Source organism: Lycorma delicatula, chromosome 1 (assembly GCF_047948215.1).
Source record: "Lycorma delicatula isolate Av1 chromosome 1, ASM4794821v1, whole genome shotgun sequence".
Lineage (NCBI taxonomy): Eukaryota > Metazoa > Arthropoda > Insecta > Hemiptera > Fulgoridae > Lycorma > Lycorma delicatula.
Window position 1 is genome coordinate 325888561 of NC_134455.1, and position 16090 is coordinate 325904650.

The 16090-nt window shown below is 28.1% G+C and overlaps 1 protein-coding gene across 1 annotated transcript in view; it reads left to right on the plus strand.

Moving 5' to 3' along the window:
• Positions 1–16090, plus strand: part of Cep290 (Centrosomal protein 290kDa) — a 220744-nt gene that overhangs the window by 62925 nt on the left and 141729 nt on the right. The window contains exons 8-12 of the mRNA XM_075382073.1: positions 966–1084; positions 4300–4438; positions 8857–9047; positions 12822–12963; positions 15436–15532. Coding sequence (XP_075238188.1) covers positions 966–1084; positions 4300–4438; positions 8857–9047; positions 12822–12963; positions 15436–15532 — 688 coding nt within the window. The remainder of the gene's footprint in view (positions 1–965; positions 1085–4299; positions 4439–8856; positions 9048–12821; positions 12964–15435; positions 15533–16090) is intronic.

Genomic DNA, 16090 nt, shown 5'->3' on the forward strand with positions numbered 1-16090 from the left:
TGAAGAGAAATAGGATGCCCTGAAACTTATACCTGTTCATCTAATCTCCCTGAAAAGGCTGTTGGCACCTGATACCGAGAGACAATTTATACCAGTAGTCACTCAACCATCAGAGTCTTGTCTGTGTTAACAGTTACACTATTTAGCAAGCTTTAGGTACAATTCCAGAAGAAAAGGAAGAGAGTTATGTGAAAGAGATAGTTTGAGATGGTTTGTAAAATCATATATTTCACATCCTTTTTTCAGATTAATCAGTTATTAAGTTTTTTATACATGGCACAGTTTGTACATAATATTTTTTATATATAAATAAATGAGCAATTTGTCCGCAGTCTCCTTTCTAGTAGTTTCGGTCATTCGACCATAAAAATTAATCTTCTTGAAGATTTCCTGAGGATGGTCGAATGACTGAAAGTACTAGAAAGGAGACTGTGAAAAAATTGTTGGTAACGTTGTATTTCATTTATTTATATATAAACAATCAGTTATTCTTCAAAGGCCTTTGAGAGTAATTAATAAATGATTATCAGTACCATCATTTATTATTAAGCGAGTAAGTTATTTACACTTTGTAATATTTTCAAGATTCACCCATTAAATTTTACTTAGTCAAAAATAATTATAAGTATTATTTGTTTATTATAAGTAACTGTATTGTAGCTTTCCTATGAACTCTAACATCATTCTTAAGTATTTATCATATTGTAACAGTGTCAGTGTTATAGTGTCTGTTTATTACTTATTACTATCTCATGTTGTTAGCAAATTTAAAAGAAAAAATACAGAGGGTGATGTGAAAGACTTCAACCAATGACAAACAAGTAATAACAAAACTATTTTTAATTTTATGGGTGTATCAGTTTTTATTTTCTTCTATTGAATTCTAATATAATTTTATATATTTTATAGTATATATATATATATATATATATATATATATATATATTTTTACAATTGGATTGTAGGCTATTGAAAATAGAGATGAACAGATAGAACAGCTGCAGAAACGTCTTACGCAAGCGACAGAAGATCTTAATAAAAGTGCAGACATTCTGGAGGAGTATAAAAAAAAATTAAAAGAAAAGTTGGTATTTTTTTCTTATTTAATATTTCTATATTATTGCTTATTAACAGTTTGTAGTTTATACTGATGCATGATCCTGGGAAAAATTTTTAACTGCATTCATTTACAATATTTTATTCCATTTATCTGAAAAATAGCAGGGAAACTATCCAGAAAATATAAAAGGATGATAAAGACTAATGCCCAATGATTGCAGGTAACGTGTAGAATGATTTCCACAGATCACTGTTAAGTAATGTTTGGTGTAATTTCAATTGGTTGCGTAACTGCATTCAGTAAAGTTTTTTTTAGCTGATAACATTTGTGTCATTTATTGAAAAAATAAAATAAATTGATGTAAGTGTAACATTTTATTATGAATGGATGTATTATTGCCTAATATGCTAAATAGATTAATACTTTATTTAGTTCAAAACATAGTTATGCTGGGTGTACAAAAAAGAATATTAGGACTTTAATTTGTTATAATATCTATTGGATGAGGTGTACAGTATTGATTAAAGGCTTGAGTCAAAAAGAAAACAGGACAGTGTTAGTTGTATGCATGGCCCTCAACTGAATACCTATCTTTTCGTTTGACAGTGCCGCTAGCAAAAACAGCAACTCCTGAACAGAAAGATTTCTGTATTTTGCAGTTTGCTGGATGTGAATCTGTAGTACAGTTTAATGTGTGTTCCATAAAAAGATAAATTGTGGTGATCCAAGTTACAATAGTGTTGGTCAGTTGCATAACCAGTTTGAAACATCAGATTGTCTGTGTAAAGGGAAGAGTATGGGACGGCCAAGGGTGCCTGAAGAAAATGTTGAATATGTCAAGAAAATGTTGAAAGTGTTGAGTCTTTCCTGTATAATTGCAAAAAGTCTGTTAGGAAGACCAAACATGAACAAGCAATGCCAGTGATGATATGTTTTAAGGAAATATATACATATGCATCCGTATCATTTACAGTGTATCCATATCATTTATAGCTACTATAGACTTTGAAGCCTACAAACTGTGCATGCATTCCAACTTCTCTATCAAAATGTTGCAGCATGAAAATGATGCTTAACATTTCATCTTAGTGGAAAAGTTAACACACATAATGTCTGCATCTAGGGATCATAAATCCCCTAAAAATTCTTACTGTAAAAAGGACTTCCCAAAATTAAATGCTTTCTTTGCAATATCTCAATGGCAAGTTTACAGGGCATTCTTTTTCGCTGAAGTAAGCGTAATAGGAGTTTCTTATTTGGATTTGCTGTGTACATGGCTCTTTCCTCAACTGCAAGATGGAGCAGAGAATTTTATTTGGCAACACGATCATGTACCTTCTTACTGGCATTACTGTATGGGGTTGGTTGAATGATATTTTCCCCAACCTGTGGATTAGATTGCTTGACATAATGCTTGTGGTAGCCTCCAAGGCACCTTATCTGATGCCATGTGATTTTTCCTGTGGGATTTGTGAAAGATATTGTTTATGTGCCTCTGATACCTACTAATCTATTCTGTTTGAAGCACAGGATAGAAGCAGCTGTTGGTTCCATTACTCCATACATGCTGGTTAAAATTTGGAGCAAACTATCCTATCAATTGGATGTGTGCCACATGATGAAAGGTTTGAGAAAGAAAGACTTTGATTAATTATTTTAAGTCAAAGTTAAGAGATATTAAATAGCTTTAAAACCCCAATATTCTTTTTTTTATACCTTGTATATGTCAGATTTTGTAAAGAATGATAAGTAATTTTATTCTGTATGTAACAAAAAAGAACTGCTCTAGCATTTTCCAGGAAGGTAAACTGTAGGAAAATCCTAATCCAACTAGTTACTCCTAATGATAAAAATTAATTTTTTAGCTCATGAAAAAATGCCAAACCTGATTGGGATTTGAAATCAAAATTTTCTGGATGAAAGTGATAGAGATACTACCACTTTGCTGCAGAGATTGGCACAATCAAAAGCAAAAATACTTTTTTTTAATGATGGGAGAAATAAATGAATAAAATCAGTACTGAATAAAATAATTTAAAAATTGTGAATAACAAATATTTCAGTACTTATTTAAACAAGTATGGTGAAAATTCAGGATTATATAAACAACTAGATAGAATAAACTATGTTTATTTATTACCATTAATGATGTACAGCATAGAAGTCATTATAGTGCAAATTAAATAGATTGTACACTAATTAATATTTGTAAATGAGATGAAAGCAAAATGTTATACAAAATAAAGTTTTCTAAAAGCATGCAACATTTTATACCTTGTATGCACCGGTAAGTTGAGTAGTTATGTGGATTTTACTTCTCAAAGTAGACATTTTATTTAAAGTCTGTTGGTTTGAGGTTTTGAGAAAGAGTATCTGTTACAGTTGATTGCTTTTGTGAGGGTGAGGTAAAATAAAATCTAATTTTTTGTTGTGTTTATATTCATGTGTGAAGTTTAGTAATTATAGGAAATAAAACTATAATAATAACATAGTAAATTTAATGTATTTAAATAAATCATAACATCCACTACTGTATTTCAAAATTAAATGTAAATTATTATAATATAAATGCAATTAAATTATAACATTTATTAATTTGAAAAATATCTCAGTTAATATTTTTTTTTTTTTAATTAACCTAAACTAATCTGATTTTTATTAAACCAAAAAACTATTAATTAAACTAAAAAAAAAACTTGTTTAGTTTTCTTATCAGACCTTACTTAATATTTGTATACATTAATGCAAACAAAGTGAAAAATTATTGGTGTTGGAGATGACCAAATACTGTTTTAAATGAGTTCATATTTAAAATAACATATGTTTTAAGTTCTTATGTTTTGTTTTGTTAGAATAACTTAAAAATAAAATTAAAAGTAGGAAAATATTAATCTCCAAAGTTTCTAAAGCAAGTATGAGATTTATTTTAATTAGTCATTAACTTATCTTATGATGTGATGTATGTTCTTTTAAACATTTTTCCTATTTTGTAATGATTTGGCAACAACTTTTGTAATGATTTGGAGATCAACAGCACTCATCTAAGTGCTGTTGCCAAATCAGATGAGTGCTGTTGATCTACATAAATAAGTTATGCAGAAAATAATGAATGTTTACTTTTTATTCAATTGTTATAAAAAAATAACATTTTTGAACATAAGAAATCCATCAAAATAGTACTCTATTTAAACTAACATTTCTTTGTTTAGAAATGTGTTTTTTTACATTTTGTGTTATAGGCACTTAAAAGAAGATACCAGGAAGCCATCTGCTATTAGTATATTACAGCATCAACTACAGGAAGCTCAAGGCAAGATAGCTCTTTTGGAAGCAAAGGTTAGAGATGCTGAAGAAGATGCACAGTCAAAAGCTGAAGAGGTGAAAATAATTGTTTATCACATATGATCACCCTTTTCTTGCTTATGTTATTTATTATTATTGTCCTTTATGCATTACTATATATGTAATTTTTTAATTTAAAAGGTCTAATGTAATTTTTATGGCTAGAGCTTATCATTAACATTAAGATATCTCTGTAAAATAATAAATAATAAAATGGTGAATAAGATTCAACTGAAAGTGTAAATTAGTTCAATTATGGACTTATGCAACTTTTGTGCTTGTATAACTTTCTGAAACAGTATTATTTGTTCTATAAATATTTTAATATAATTTTATTCATTTTTTAAAATATGGGTCAGTTTATATGATTATAAAGAAAGAAATTGGTTAAGACACTTTTATATAGTCATGATATATTTATTTTTTCATACAAATTAACAGTAGGCTGACAACTTCTCCATAAAAAAGGATGATGCGTGTGTTTGTTTGTTGTATGTGCTCACATTTTTATTTTAGCTGCTATTTGTGCAGAGCAAACCAATGATGGTGCACCGGGTTGCTGCACGCAGTGCATAAATGATTCATTCATTTATACTTCTCAACGATTCATTCATTCATTCGAACAATTTATATTTCTTAATATGAACAATTTATATAAAATTATATTTGTGTTTTGAGGATAAAAAAGGAAACCATTAGTGTTGAGCTGTGTTAAGAATCACAACTCAAAAAACAGTAAAAATGTTCAGGATTTTGAAGCCTTCATTGCAAAAGATTTGTTGTTGTTAGTAGGATAAATTCACGAACATTAATTTAGTTACAATTTGAAAAAACATTCAACAAAATCATGTGTAATGAAACATAAACCACATAAAATTTTCACAGTTGGCAGTAGGTCTGCTTTTTTTCTAGTCCAATAATAATAATTACTAATGATTTTTGTTTCATGTGAAAATACTTGCCCAGGGCTTGAAACCATGAACTAATGAAAAATAACTATTATATATCGGAAATTTAAAAATTAACATGTTTAACTCAATATTTCATAATGAATCAAGAATGTTTAGTAATCCAAGTGACTCATTAAACATCAGAAGAATTACAGTTGACAGAAAATAAACTGAAGAAATATAAAGTGGCGAATGAAATTTAATTTTACCTAAAGAGAGTTCAAGTTGTTAATTCAGTTCACTTATCAATTTATTATTAGTATTGGAATGTGTTATAAAATGCAACCATAATAATTTGTTTTACATCTTTATATTTAAAAATAATATTATTAAATAATAATATATTTATTATAAATAAGAATATTAATATATATAATAAATATAATATAATATATATATTTAATATATTTTTATAATATAATGTAAATATTTTTGCAAATATTTAAGTTTAATTTTTTTTCTTCTATTTTGTTATTAATTTTATATCATTTTTGTCTGGCAATGATAATTATTATTTAAACTATGAATAAATTATATTTAAATTGTAAATTCCTCACTGAAAATATTGATTTTAGTATTGTTTATATTACTCCATAAGTACTTTTTTTTTATATTAAATATACTCATACTTTAAATCATTGAGACTCAAACTTTTTTACCCATCGCCCACTTTGAGAATCAAAAATTTTCTAGCGCCCCCAAAATGTTTAAACTTATCATCTGTTAAAAATAATAATTACAATTGGTGTTTTTAAGATGCGCTCTTTAAAACAGCAATTACATTATTGTTTTTAAGAGTGGCATATCCTATTTCTAAGTTAAAACTTACATTCTAAATGAGAGCGATTAAAATGATGTTTACTCCTATTTTGAAGTATTTTTGTTAAAATTGCTTTCAAAAAGATTACAATTCAGGTTTCTCACAACTAAATGTTGGTGATGATTGACTTAATGTACAGCAAACACTTCTGGAACTTTATTTTTTAAGTATGCTTTGAAACCTTTGTGACACCCTGTCATAGCCAGCTGGAGCGCCATCAGTAGCAATTGACATATATTTTTCAAAAGAATTTCATTTTCATCACATAACGTTTCCAGTGTATTATGTATGGTTTCTCCTTTTGCATCTGTCTCTAAATTTCTAGTTCTTGCCATTTTCTCATCTTTGATAAACCTCACATATGACAACAGTGCTTCATTAGTTGGTAAAGAGGACTTATCCAACTGGAATGAAAACTGGCAAGTCTTCAGATGATTGCATAATGATTCTTCAATATTTTCAGCCATCTCATCAATTCATCTTTGCACAAAACTATTGTTCAAAGGAATTTTCAGATAATACCTGCCGCTGGTTTATGGAGCACAGAGGTTATTACTTCTTTTACTGCCGGTAAAATTAAAGCTCCAATAGTGTGTGGTTTGCCTGTTTTAGCAATTAACAATGAGATATTGTACGAAGCTTGAAGTCTGTCATTGTCTTGCTTGGAAGCCTCTAAAACACATTTTTATATAATTGGTTGAGCTACGTACATCTTTTCTAGGTTTTGAAAATGGGCCACATCTTTGTCTTTCTTATCTGAGTGGATTTTATTAAAATGATCTTGTAGCCTGGAAGGCTTCATTTGAAAAGGTTTTTTTAAAAAATAAGGCACATTGGTGTTGATGGATTTGTGGGATTTTCGATAAATCTGTATTTAATATATTCCTTACTGTACTGCAATTTCTTTTTTCTTGCTTCTGAGAGGGTTTTAATTTAACAAATATGTGAGTAAAAGACTGACTTTAAAAAAACCTGCTATCGATTGCATGAGAAAATACTAATGAAAATAAAAGAAACAAGTACTGCCTTTATATAGGTTTGAAATTCAACATGAACCGATAGGAATAAACATGTAATTACTCATTTACTGCACGTGACAAAATTCATACTGAGCAAGTTAGAACAAGCACCGATAATCCTGTCAATTCATGCAGGATAGGATAAATCACATTAACAAGTCATATGAAATTGACTTAAACATTGATGACTTAATCATTTTAATACATGTTTGAGAAATTCTACATGATTTATAAACTAAACGGCATTTTAAACAGGATGACATAAGCTGTAAATTGGTATAAAAACATACAATATCCAATAATTGGTTTGTTTATAATTAGTGTTCAAAAATTAAAAATATGTTTTTTTATTTTTTTCTACTTCACTTTTATTTTATGTTGTATTTGTATTTACTGTCGCCCTTTTCTTCATCCCTTTGTTGATAATTGAATAATAATGCTTTGTATATAATAAATACTCATTTGTTTTGACTTATGTATTATAAGTAGTCATCAAAATGTCACATTTGTTGACTGCTACACAGAAGAAAGAAAGGTTGGAACTTGTGTTAGTAAAGTGGCTGTATAACAAAAAATATAAATCAGTTTTTAATTTTTTTATTTCGTACTACTGCTACATTATACACTGGTGCAAAAAATTAAAGGGACTGCTATATATTATGATTAAAAATTATTATATTCAAACTGTTTTAACTTTGCAACCAATGGGCTTAGAGAGATGAATAAAAAAAAAATTAAAGCTTGAATACTCAACTTTTTAACAGTTTACTTCAGATTTCAAAAATCATCAAATTAAAAAAAAATCTGTGAAAAGAAAAGTTTTAAAAGTTTGTAACTTTTTGTTTGTGTTGATCAAGCACAGGGGGGAAACAAAATTTTTTGCAGTAAACTGCATTAAAATTGTTTGAAAGCTTAAGACTTTAGCTTTAATTTCTTTTTTTTATATGTCTACAATTTTTTTAAATGGAAATATTCCACTTTAAAGAGTAAAGGCCACTTTTGTCTTCAATGCTGCATATCTCCTGATCTAAGCTACATATTAATGCAAATAAATATGGAAGTTAAAGGATTTTGATGTACTTTAATGAAAAATTGTGAGGTATTTAATATAGGGTTGCAGTTTTTGGATTTTGTTCAATTTGTCCCAGATATTGAAATCTTTAATGATTGAGTCTGCAACATGATGTTGGGGTAAGCTGAGAGCAGGTGATACATGTTCTTGTAATTTAATTTTTTTTAATATAGGAATAAGTTCATGATCAAATAATAAGGTCTGATCAAATACAGAAGTGACCATGTAAATTTTGTTTGGATTGCAGTACAGACTTAAGGATTGAAAGATTTGTCATTTCATTTATGATTATTGTTACTAATTAGTGTGTATGTCTCTCTCTCTCTTTCTCCTTGCTCTGTGTGTGTGTGTGTGTGTATGTGTGTGTTTGTGTGTGTATGCCCTATATAAATGTATATTACATAACTCAAATTTTATAATGCAGAAGTCTTTAAATTTTACCTTTTTGTGCATTGCATAAGAATGTTATTTCCATTGTTAAAAAATGTTTCTGTTAAATGAAATAAAAAAATGTTGATATTCCTGTATTTAAAATGACTTATAGGAAACCTTATGATTTGTACTTCTTAATTAATTTATTGTTTTATTTGTAGATGAGTAACATGATTATACAACTGAGAGAGTATGAAACTGGTGAATTTGGTTTAAGTCAAGCAATGGAACAGATTAAGGAGCTAAGAAAACAGAAAGCTGTACGTGATAAACACATTGAACAACTAGTCCAAGCCGGTAATCAGTTGCAAGAGGAAGCTAACCAGCTGGAAGAAGAAAACTTGATCTTACGGTATTATTAGTTATTTTCTCCAAACAGAAATTTTTAATATTTATTTACACTTGTGTGTACATATATATTTAAGTATGTGTATGTAATATATATATATATATTGTGTGTGCGTGCGTGCGTGTGTGTGTGTGTGTGTGTGTGTGTGTGTGTGTGTGTGTGTGTGTGTGTGTGTGTCTGTGTGTGTGTGTTTGGGGGGGTGTCTGTGTGTGTTACATATATTTAAAAAACATAAAATGTTATGAAATTATTAAAAAAGAACAAATATGGATAGCATAATTTTTCATGGGCATTATGATAAAAATATGCACTGCCATAAAAAAAGGATATACATTTAACTTCCAAATTTAAACTGCACGTAGTGCTATTTAACATAGCATTTGGAACCTGTTTTCTAAATGTGATAATCGCACATTGTAGCCTTATTTCACACCTTTTTTTTTATTTTTAAGATGCATTTCCGTCAGATGTTCATGGTATTATGAAACTAACAAATTTAGAAGGGATGTAATTTAATACCTTGCTTGCTTATTACTAAAAAATTAAAAATAGTTGACTGAAATTATGCTTGAAATCTTAATATTTTTTATCTGTAATCTTTTATTTAATTTGTTTTTTCTGTTTAATGTAATCTTCAGTAATATAAGTGAAACATTTAGTGATAATTAAAAAAACAAAAAACTACTTCTTTTTTTATGCCAATTTATGTTATTTTATGAACCACAGAAAAAAAAAAACATAATTCGTTTAATTAAATAAAAACTATTGTATATGAAGGATTTATGTAAAGAAGTTAAGGGAGAAATATCTCCTTAATTAATAGGCAAGATAGAAAACATACATTTTTTAATGATATTTCAATTCTTGGTTTTAATTCTTTTACCTATAATATCTAGATAAAAATATTGTACAAAACTTTATACCTTGTTCAAATTCACAAAATGTTTAGAGTAGTTTTTTCTTCATCAGTTTTATTCATCTTTTTGTCTGCGTTCTTTGGCAGTTCATTTCTTGACTCCTGCAGCTGGCTTTATGTGATCTATTCATTTTAATAAATATTTTTATTAATGTAAACTATTTTAAATGTTGTTTTAAATGATGAATGAGAAATTTGCAACATAAATCTATTTAAATTATAATGTGTGCTGATAAGTATATTCGAGTGTACTCAATTTAATGTAATATTGACATTGAATTTACTACTATAAATACTAAACGTTCCTGAGTTTAATCATTATTAACATCTCTTTCCTTAACTTATAGTTCTGACATTAAAATTTAATTTATTACTTGCTTTTCTTCAACTTGCAATGCTTTTTTTTCATGTTTGTCCTCAAATCTTGTATCCTTAATTTAACATACTTCTTGAACTTGCCAGTTGATGAAATTTTTCACAATTACTAAGGTCGGGTGACAATACAATATTCTACCATTACTTTTGCAAACATCCCTTCGTACAGGGGTAAATTAAGGGTGCAAGTGTAATAATTTAACATACTTCACTATAAAACTTCATTATGCAAAAACTTTACTATTTTGTTACTTTGTGTAGTAAATGTTTGATTGAAAATTTGTTTGATATTTTTTAAATATATTAGAAATTTCAATAGATGATGTTATCTTTTGAAATCCAAATTTAACCTACTAATTAAACTCATGTAATATATGATAATAATTTGATGTATGACTAAAAAGTATAAAGTAAATTTTTAAAAATTTTTGTAATATTATATGAACAATAACTGCCAATCACATTTAAGAAAAGCAGTATATTAAAATATAGGAAAGAAATTTTTAATAAAAAGTAGGAGCTAGTACATGTTACCCAAATATACTAATAGACATTTGAAGAAACCAAAAATTTATTTATTCATTTAACATCAAATTATATATTTTTTGATATGAGTAGTTTGTATGTTTACTATAATAATGACGTGTAAAATATGATTATTTATTTTAGTTGAAACTTGTGGATCTTGCAATTTAAGTAACAGTGAAACAAGCAAAGCTGTGTATTATTAGTGAAAAAATATTTATAATCGAAAGAAAACAGAGGATTTACTTTAAAAAAGTATTTTTTAAGTTGAGCTGTTGAATTAAACAAAGGGTTTTGACCTGAACTAGATATTAGTGCAGAAAATTGGCAGTTACTTATAAGGAAGGTTTTTATTCTTGGTATTACAGTAGTGTAGATGCAAAGCTTGCATAAAGTTGTATCAGTAAATTTCACAGATATACTGTTTGTTGTTATTGAGCCTTGTAAAGACAGATCTTTTACTAAATAGAGAACATCTGTAACTGAACATCAGTTCTCTATTTAAAAATAAGAAATGCAGTTATAGATCTAAACTTGTTGAACCCGGGATTATCTTCAATATTCAGAATTTATAGTCCTGGAACTAGTGCACTTTTTCATGACTAATTTACATCAGGCTGGTAATGTGTTAAAATTTTAGTTTAGTAAGCAACAGACAGAAAATATGAGTAGATTGTGTAGATTGTGCAGTTGCTTTTATTCATAAGATGATAGTCTTGTAATGGTTTGTGTGATTTTTTTATTCATTTATAATACCTACTTTTATTTTTATATAAATTGTTGGCCACAACTAACACAGCACCAATGAGCAGACATTTTTGTCAACTCAGGATCATGGTAGATGTCCTGATACTAAATTTTTGTGATCTGTTTCTAATTAAATAACCATCTGCTGATTGTTTTTAATGCTTTATATGATAAAATCATGGGAAGTAACAATAGCAAATGAAAATAAAGTTATTGTCTGATTTCTTATGTTTTATTTATTATTTTTGTTAAAAAATTATTTAAATAGTTTTATTAAATATGTTTTGTTATTTTTTAATCTATTTCAAAAATAACAATGTTTATTAGGTTACTTATTTTTACATTGAAATGAAGATATTGTAGTGGACGCTGAGAGAACCTCCAAATGGACCATTGTGGCGAGATGGAATTGCATTGTAAAGATCACTCGTAAATCATCTGACCTGTGATATTAAACCAATAAAAATGTCTGCTGACTGTTTATGTGGTGTTTATTTTAGGTCAATTATAAATTGATAAAATTAAGCCAAGAAAATTATGCTAAGTCTAAAAATAAACAAAACTTTACAGGAACATGATGCTACAAAGTAATCATGAACTAACCAAAATATCTGCTGATTGGTTCTTTGTTTTTGTGTTGGACTGATATTTTGAGTAAAAAAAAGAATAGCTTGTTATAAATACATAAAAAATCACACAAAACATTAGAGGATTATCATTTTATTATCAATAAACATAGTTGCAAAACAGAATTTTTTACTTATCTTTTCTGTCTCCTATTTACTAAACTAAATATTTAACGCACTTCTGCTATTGTGAATTAGTTATAAAAATGTGTGCTAGCTACAGGACTATTACAGTCGAGAGATGAAATTAATAAATAAATAATGTTTTAGTTGTAAATGGCAATGTTAATAATAGTTGTATGAAAACATACACTTAATTAATTTGCTCTGGTATTGTTTTCTTTTTGCTTTAACAAAATTTTTAATTATAAATATTATTATAATAATTATTTTGATATACTAACCTAGAAAAATTGAAGTATCTTCATTTTTAAGATTTTAAATACTTTTAATTATAAGTTGACCTCTTGATTTTTTTTATTTTAAGTTCCAAAATGTTACATATGCCACAATTTATGGCATTTTATTTATTTGTTTTTATAAGAACATTTTCCAATCACTAATGTATATTTTTTAATGGAATTTCAGAGAAAAATTAGGTTTGGATGTGGATGAAGTTATTCGTGTTGATGGAATAGTTGCTAGACATAAACAAGATAAAGATAAGATACTAGAATTATCTCAACTGGTGGAAAATTCAGAAGATTCACAGATACAGTTAAAATTAACAGTAAGTGAAGTTTTATTTGCATTGGAGAGTGTTAAAAATTAAATTCTTATTAGAAATTAGCTTTGGTTTTCTAATATATCTCTTTTCTTACATATTAACTTAAGTTGTCCCCAGAATTATATCTTTTTTAGTACTTGAATTTTTTTTCTACTTATACTGAATAAAGGCTATTTACATGATACATCTTTTCTTGACAGATCTTTCCATCAAAATGATATATTAATTTTTCAACAATAATGTTAATTTTCTTTCTTGTAGCTAATAGCTTATAGTCCGCTATGCTAATTTTCTTTCTTTTATAGTTATTGTGATTTACACAAAGCACCTGAGGTTCAAGATACACTAAGAGTAGTGATATTTGATGTACAAACAATCCCTGTGGTGTAAAAAGGGAAGATGTCACTTACACTGTTGAAAATTTTCCTGCATTTTGGTATGCCAATGTGCAGCAAAATGTTTGATTCTGTGAAGCAGGCCATAGGAAACCAATTTTCTCCTCACTTTCCTTGTATTAGTGCTTGCTATTTAAAGAAAAGCTACGCTAGTTGTGGGAGTGATATGTATTTCATGTCGATCTCAACGTTTTTAGTTATGGTGCTTAACACATACTCAAGGTAGGTTTAAAAAGTTTCTGGAATTGCATCTTATAATTTAAAGTAATAAGAAAATTTTTGACTTTTATATTGGCAACAGTCAAGGTGTTAAGATATACTTGCATCACATGTTTTCTGTTTGACATACAGCAATAGTAAAGCTGTTTGTTTCATATCAAATAGTCACATTAAATAATGCCAGCAACTGAACAGTACAAGAAATAAAATGTTGTGTTTTGCTCAAAAATCTCTGTTGGAGATATTCATATCAGAAGAATTGACAGTGAAGAAAACAGCAGAACAGCAGTTCATGGTTTGCATTAACATTTTAGTGGTGGTCATGCTAGTGAGAAGATGACATTTGTAGCGAGACCTCAACAAATGAAGAAAATATTGACCGTATTGAAACCGTTGCCTGAAGTGATAGAAGAAATATTTCCTGCCAAGGAGTAGCATCAATAGTTGTCACAGTCATAAAACATAAATTATGTGGATCCCCTTTTCCTGATATGTAGTAATATCAGTCAGAAATTGCCATAATGCTTTCAGTAATGATCTGAACATACATTGCATTGTCAACACATATTCCAAAAATGTGTTGTTTGCAGATAAGAAAGAAACTCACGTAACAATGGCAGGAGACCTTGTCTCTATGGTTGACCAGTCTCTGAGTAAGATCATAAAATGAGACATGGTGCTTTTTGTACGATCAAAGACAAAATACCAAACGTCAGATTGGAAATCATCATCATCTCTGCAATCACAGAAATTTTGTTTGGATAGCAAAGAAAAATTATGTTGGAAGTTTTTTTGGCATCTGTTGTTCAGATTCATTCCTTGCGGGAAAACAGTAAACAAGGAAGTTTATGTCAGTACCCTTATAAGTTGTAGTAGGAATGAAGCATCCTAAAAAATGAGAAACAAAGAATTGGATTCTTTTGCAAGCACCAGAACATCAATCCCTGCTCATCAAAGAATATTAGCACAATACCATGTAACAACTCTGGAGCATCTCCTACACTTTTTTGACTTGGTTCAGCTGTTTTTTACTTGTTTCCTTACTTGATAAATGCTCTGAAAGTAAAGTTACAAGAAAGCAGACAGTCTGATGTTCACTCCAATGAAGTAGTTGAGGGTGATATTTCCAAATGGGTTCCAGAAATGTTTACAAAAACTTTGTAGACATTGGCAAACAACTTTGTAGACATTGGCAAAGGAAACTATTTTGAAGGAAATATACTTTAAAATATTTTTACATAAGCATTTTTTTAAAAATACTAATTCAAAAACTTTTTGAACCTTAGTTGTTGCATACACTTTAAAATCAGTACTATAAGTATGATAATTATAGAAATATCAGCCAAGATGAAAATATAAATTGCTTTACGACATTGTTTTATAGTATGAAATAAATATCTTTGAGGAGGGGGTTCTTCACCACGTATGTTTATAAATTATCTATCTCATTTGAATACTTGAAGAAGAGATTTTTGTAGGCTATGATATCTAATGGTATAACGTATTTTATTTTTTAATTACTTTAAAATAACAGAATCCTGAATTAACTTGATTTCTTTTTGTAAAATTAACAGTTTGGAACAGGCAGCATTCTCTGAATTTTGTGGATTATCTCTCTTAATTCTGATGAAAAAAAGAACAGTGTTGATGAACTAAAGTAGAGTTGAATTTCTGAAGTTGACTGAAGGAAATTATTTTTTAGTCAAATTGACTTTCTACAATACTGAAAAAGGAAGAATTATCACCATAAATTAAATCTACTTTTAATATTTACTTAAATATTTCATGTAATATTCTTAAAATATTTTTAATAAATATATAAATATTTTACTTTTTATAATAAAGTGATATTCTATTTTAGAACAGAGAATTGAACAAAACAATAGAAGAGCTGCAGACTCGTTTAAAAGATATAGGCAACCAAACTAAAATTGAACTAGTTCTACCATTACTTCCAGGTAAATGATATTCATTTTATTCTTATCAGGATTTATATATATCATTTTTTTAATGATGATGTTCTACTTTATAACAACTTATAAACTGAATTTCAGAGCTGGTAGAATATTTTACAGTGCATTTAGAAAATCGCTGTGCAGTAAGCTTCAGAATTATGTGGTGCATTGTGTTCTTTTGGCGTTAGATTGGTCGTCCTGTGGGTTCATTGGGCATTGCTCAGTAATAAACATACATGTCAGTTGTTGAATTGTGATTGAACATGCTCATTTCGTTTTATGTTGTTTTGTTTGTTGGAATTGGATGGTTGCGAGAAACGTAATGCTTCTGTTGGTAGAGGTACACATTTTTTCATTGAACACACCTTTCTTGAAGGTGAAGTATACTGATTTAGTAAAGCATATGTTTTCTGAAAAAATTCCAAATACTTATGTTTCTCACTGTAATAAACGATCTATGGGTTTTACCTATATATATAAAGCCAGATTTTATGAACATTTTAGATATTATAAAAATAAAAAATTGGGCTTTTCTAATGTTGTGGATCATCATCTTATAAA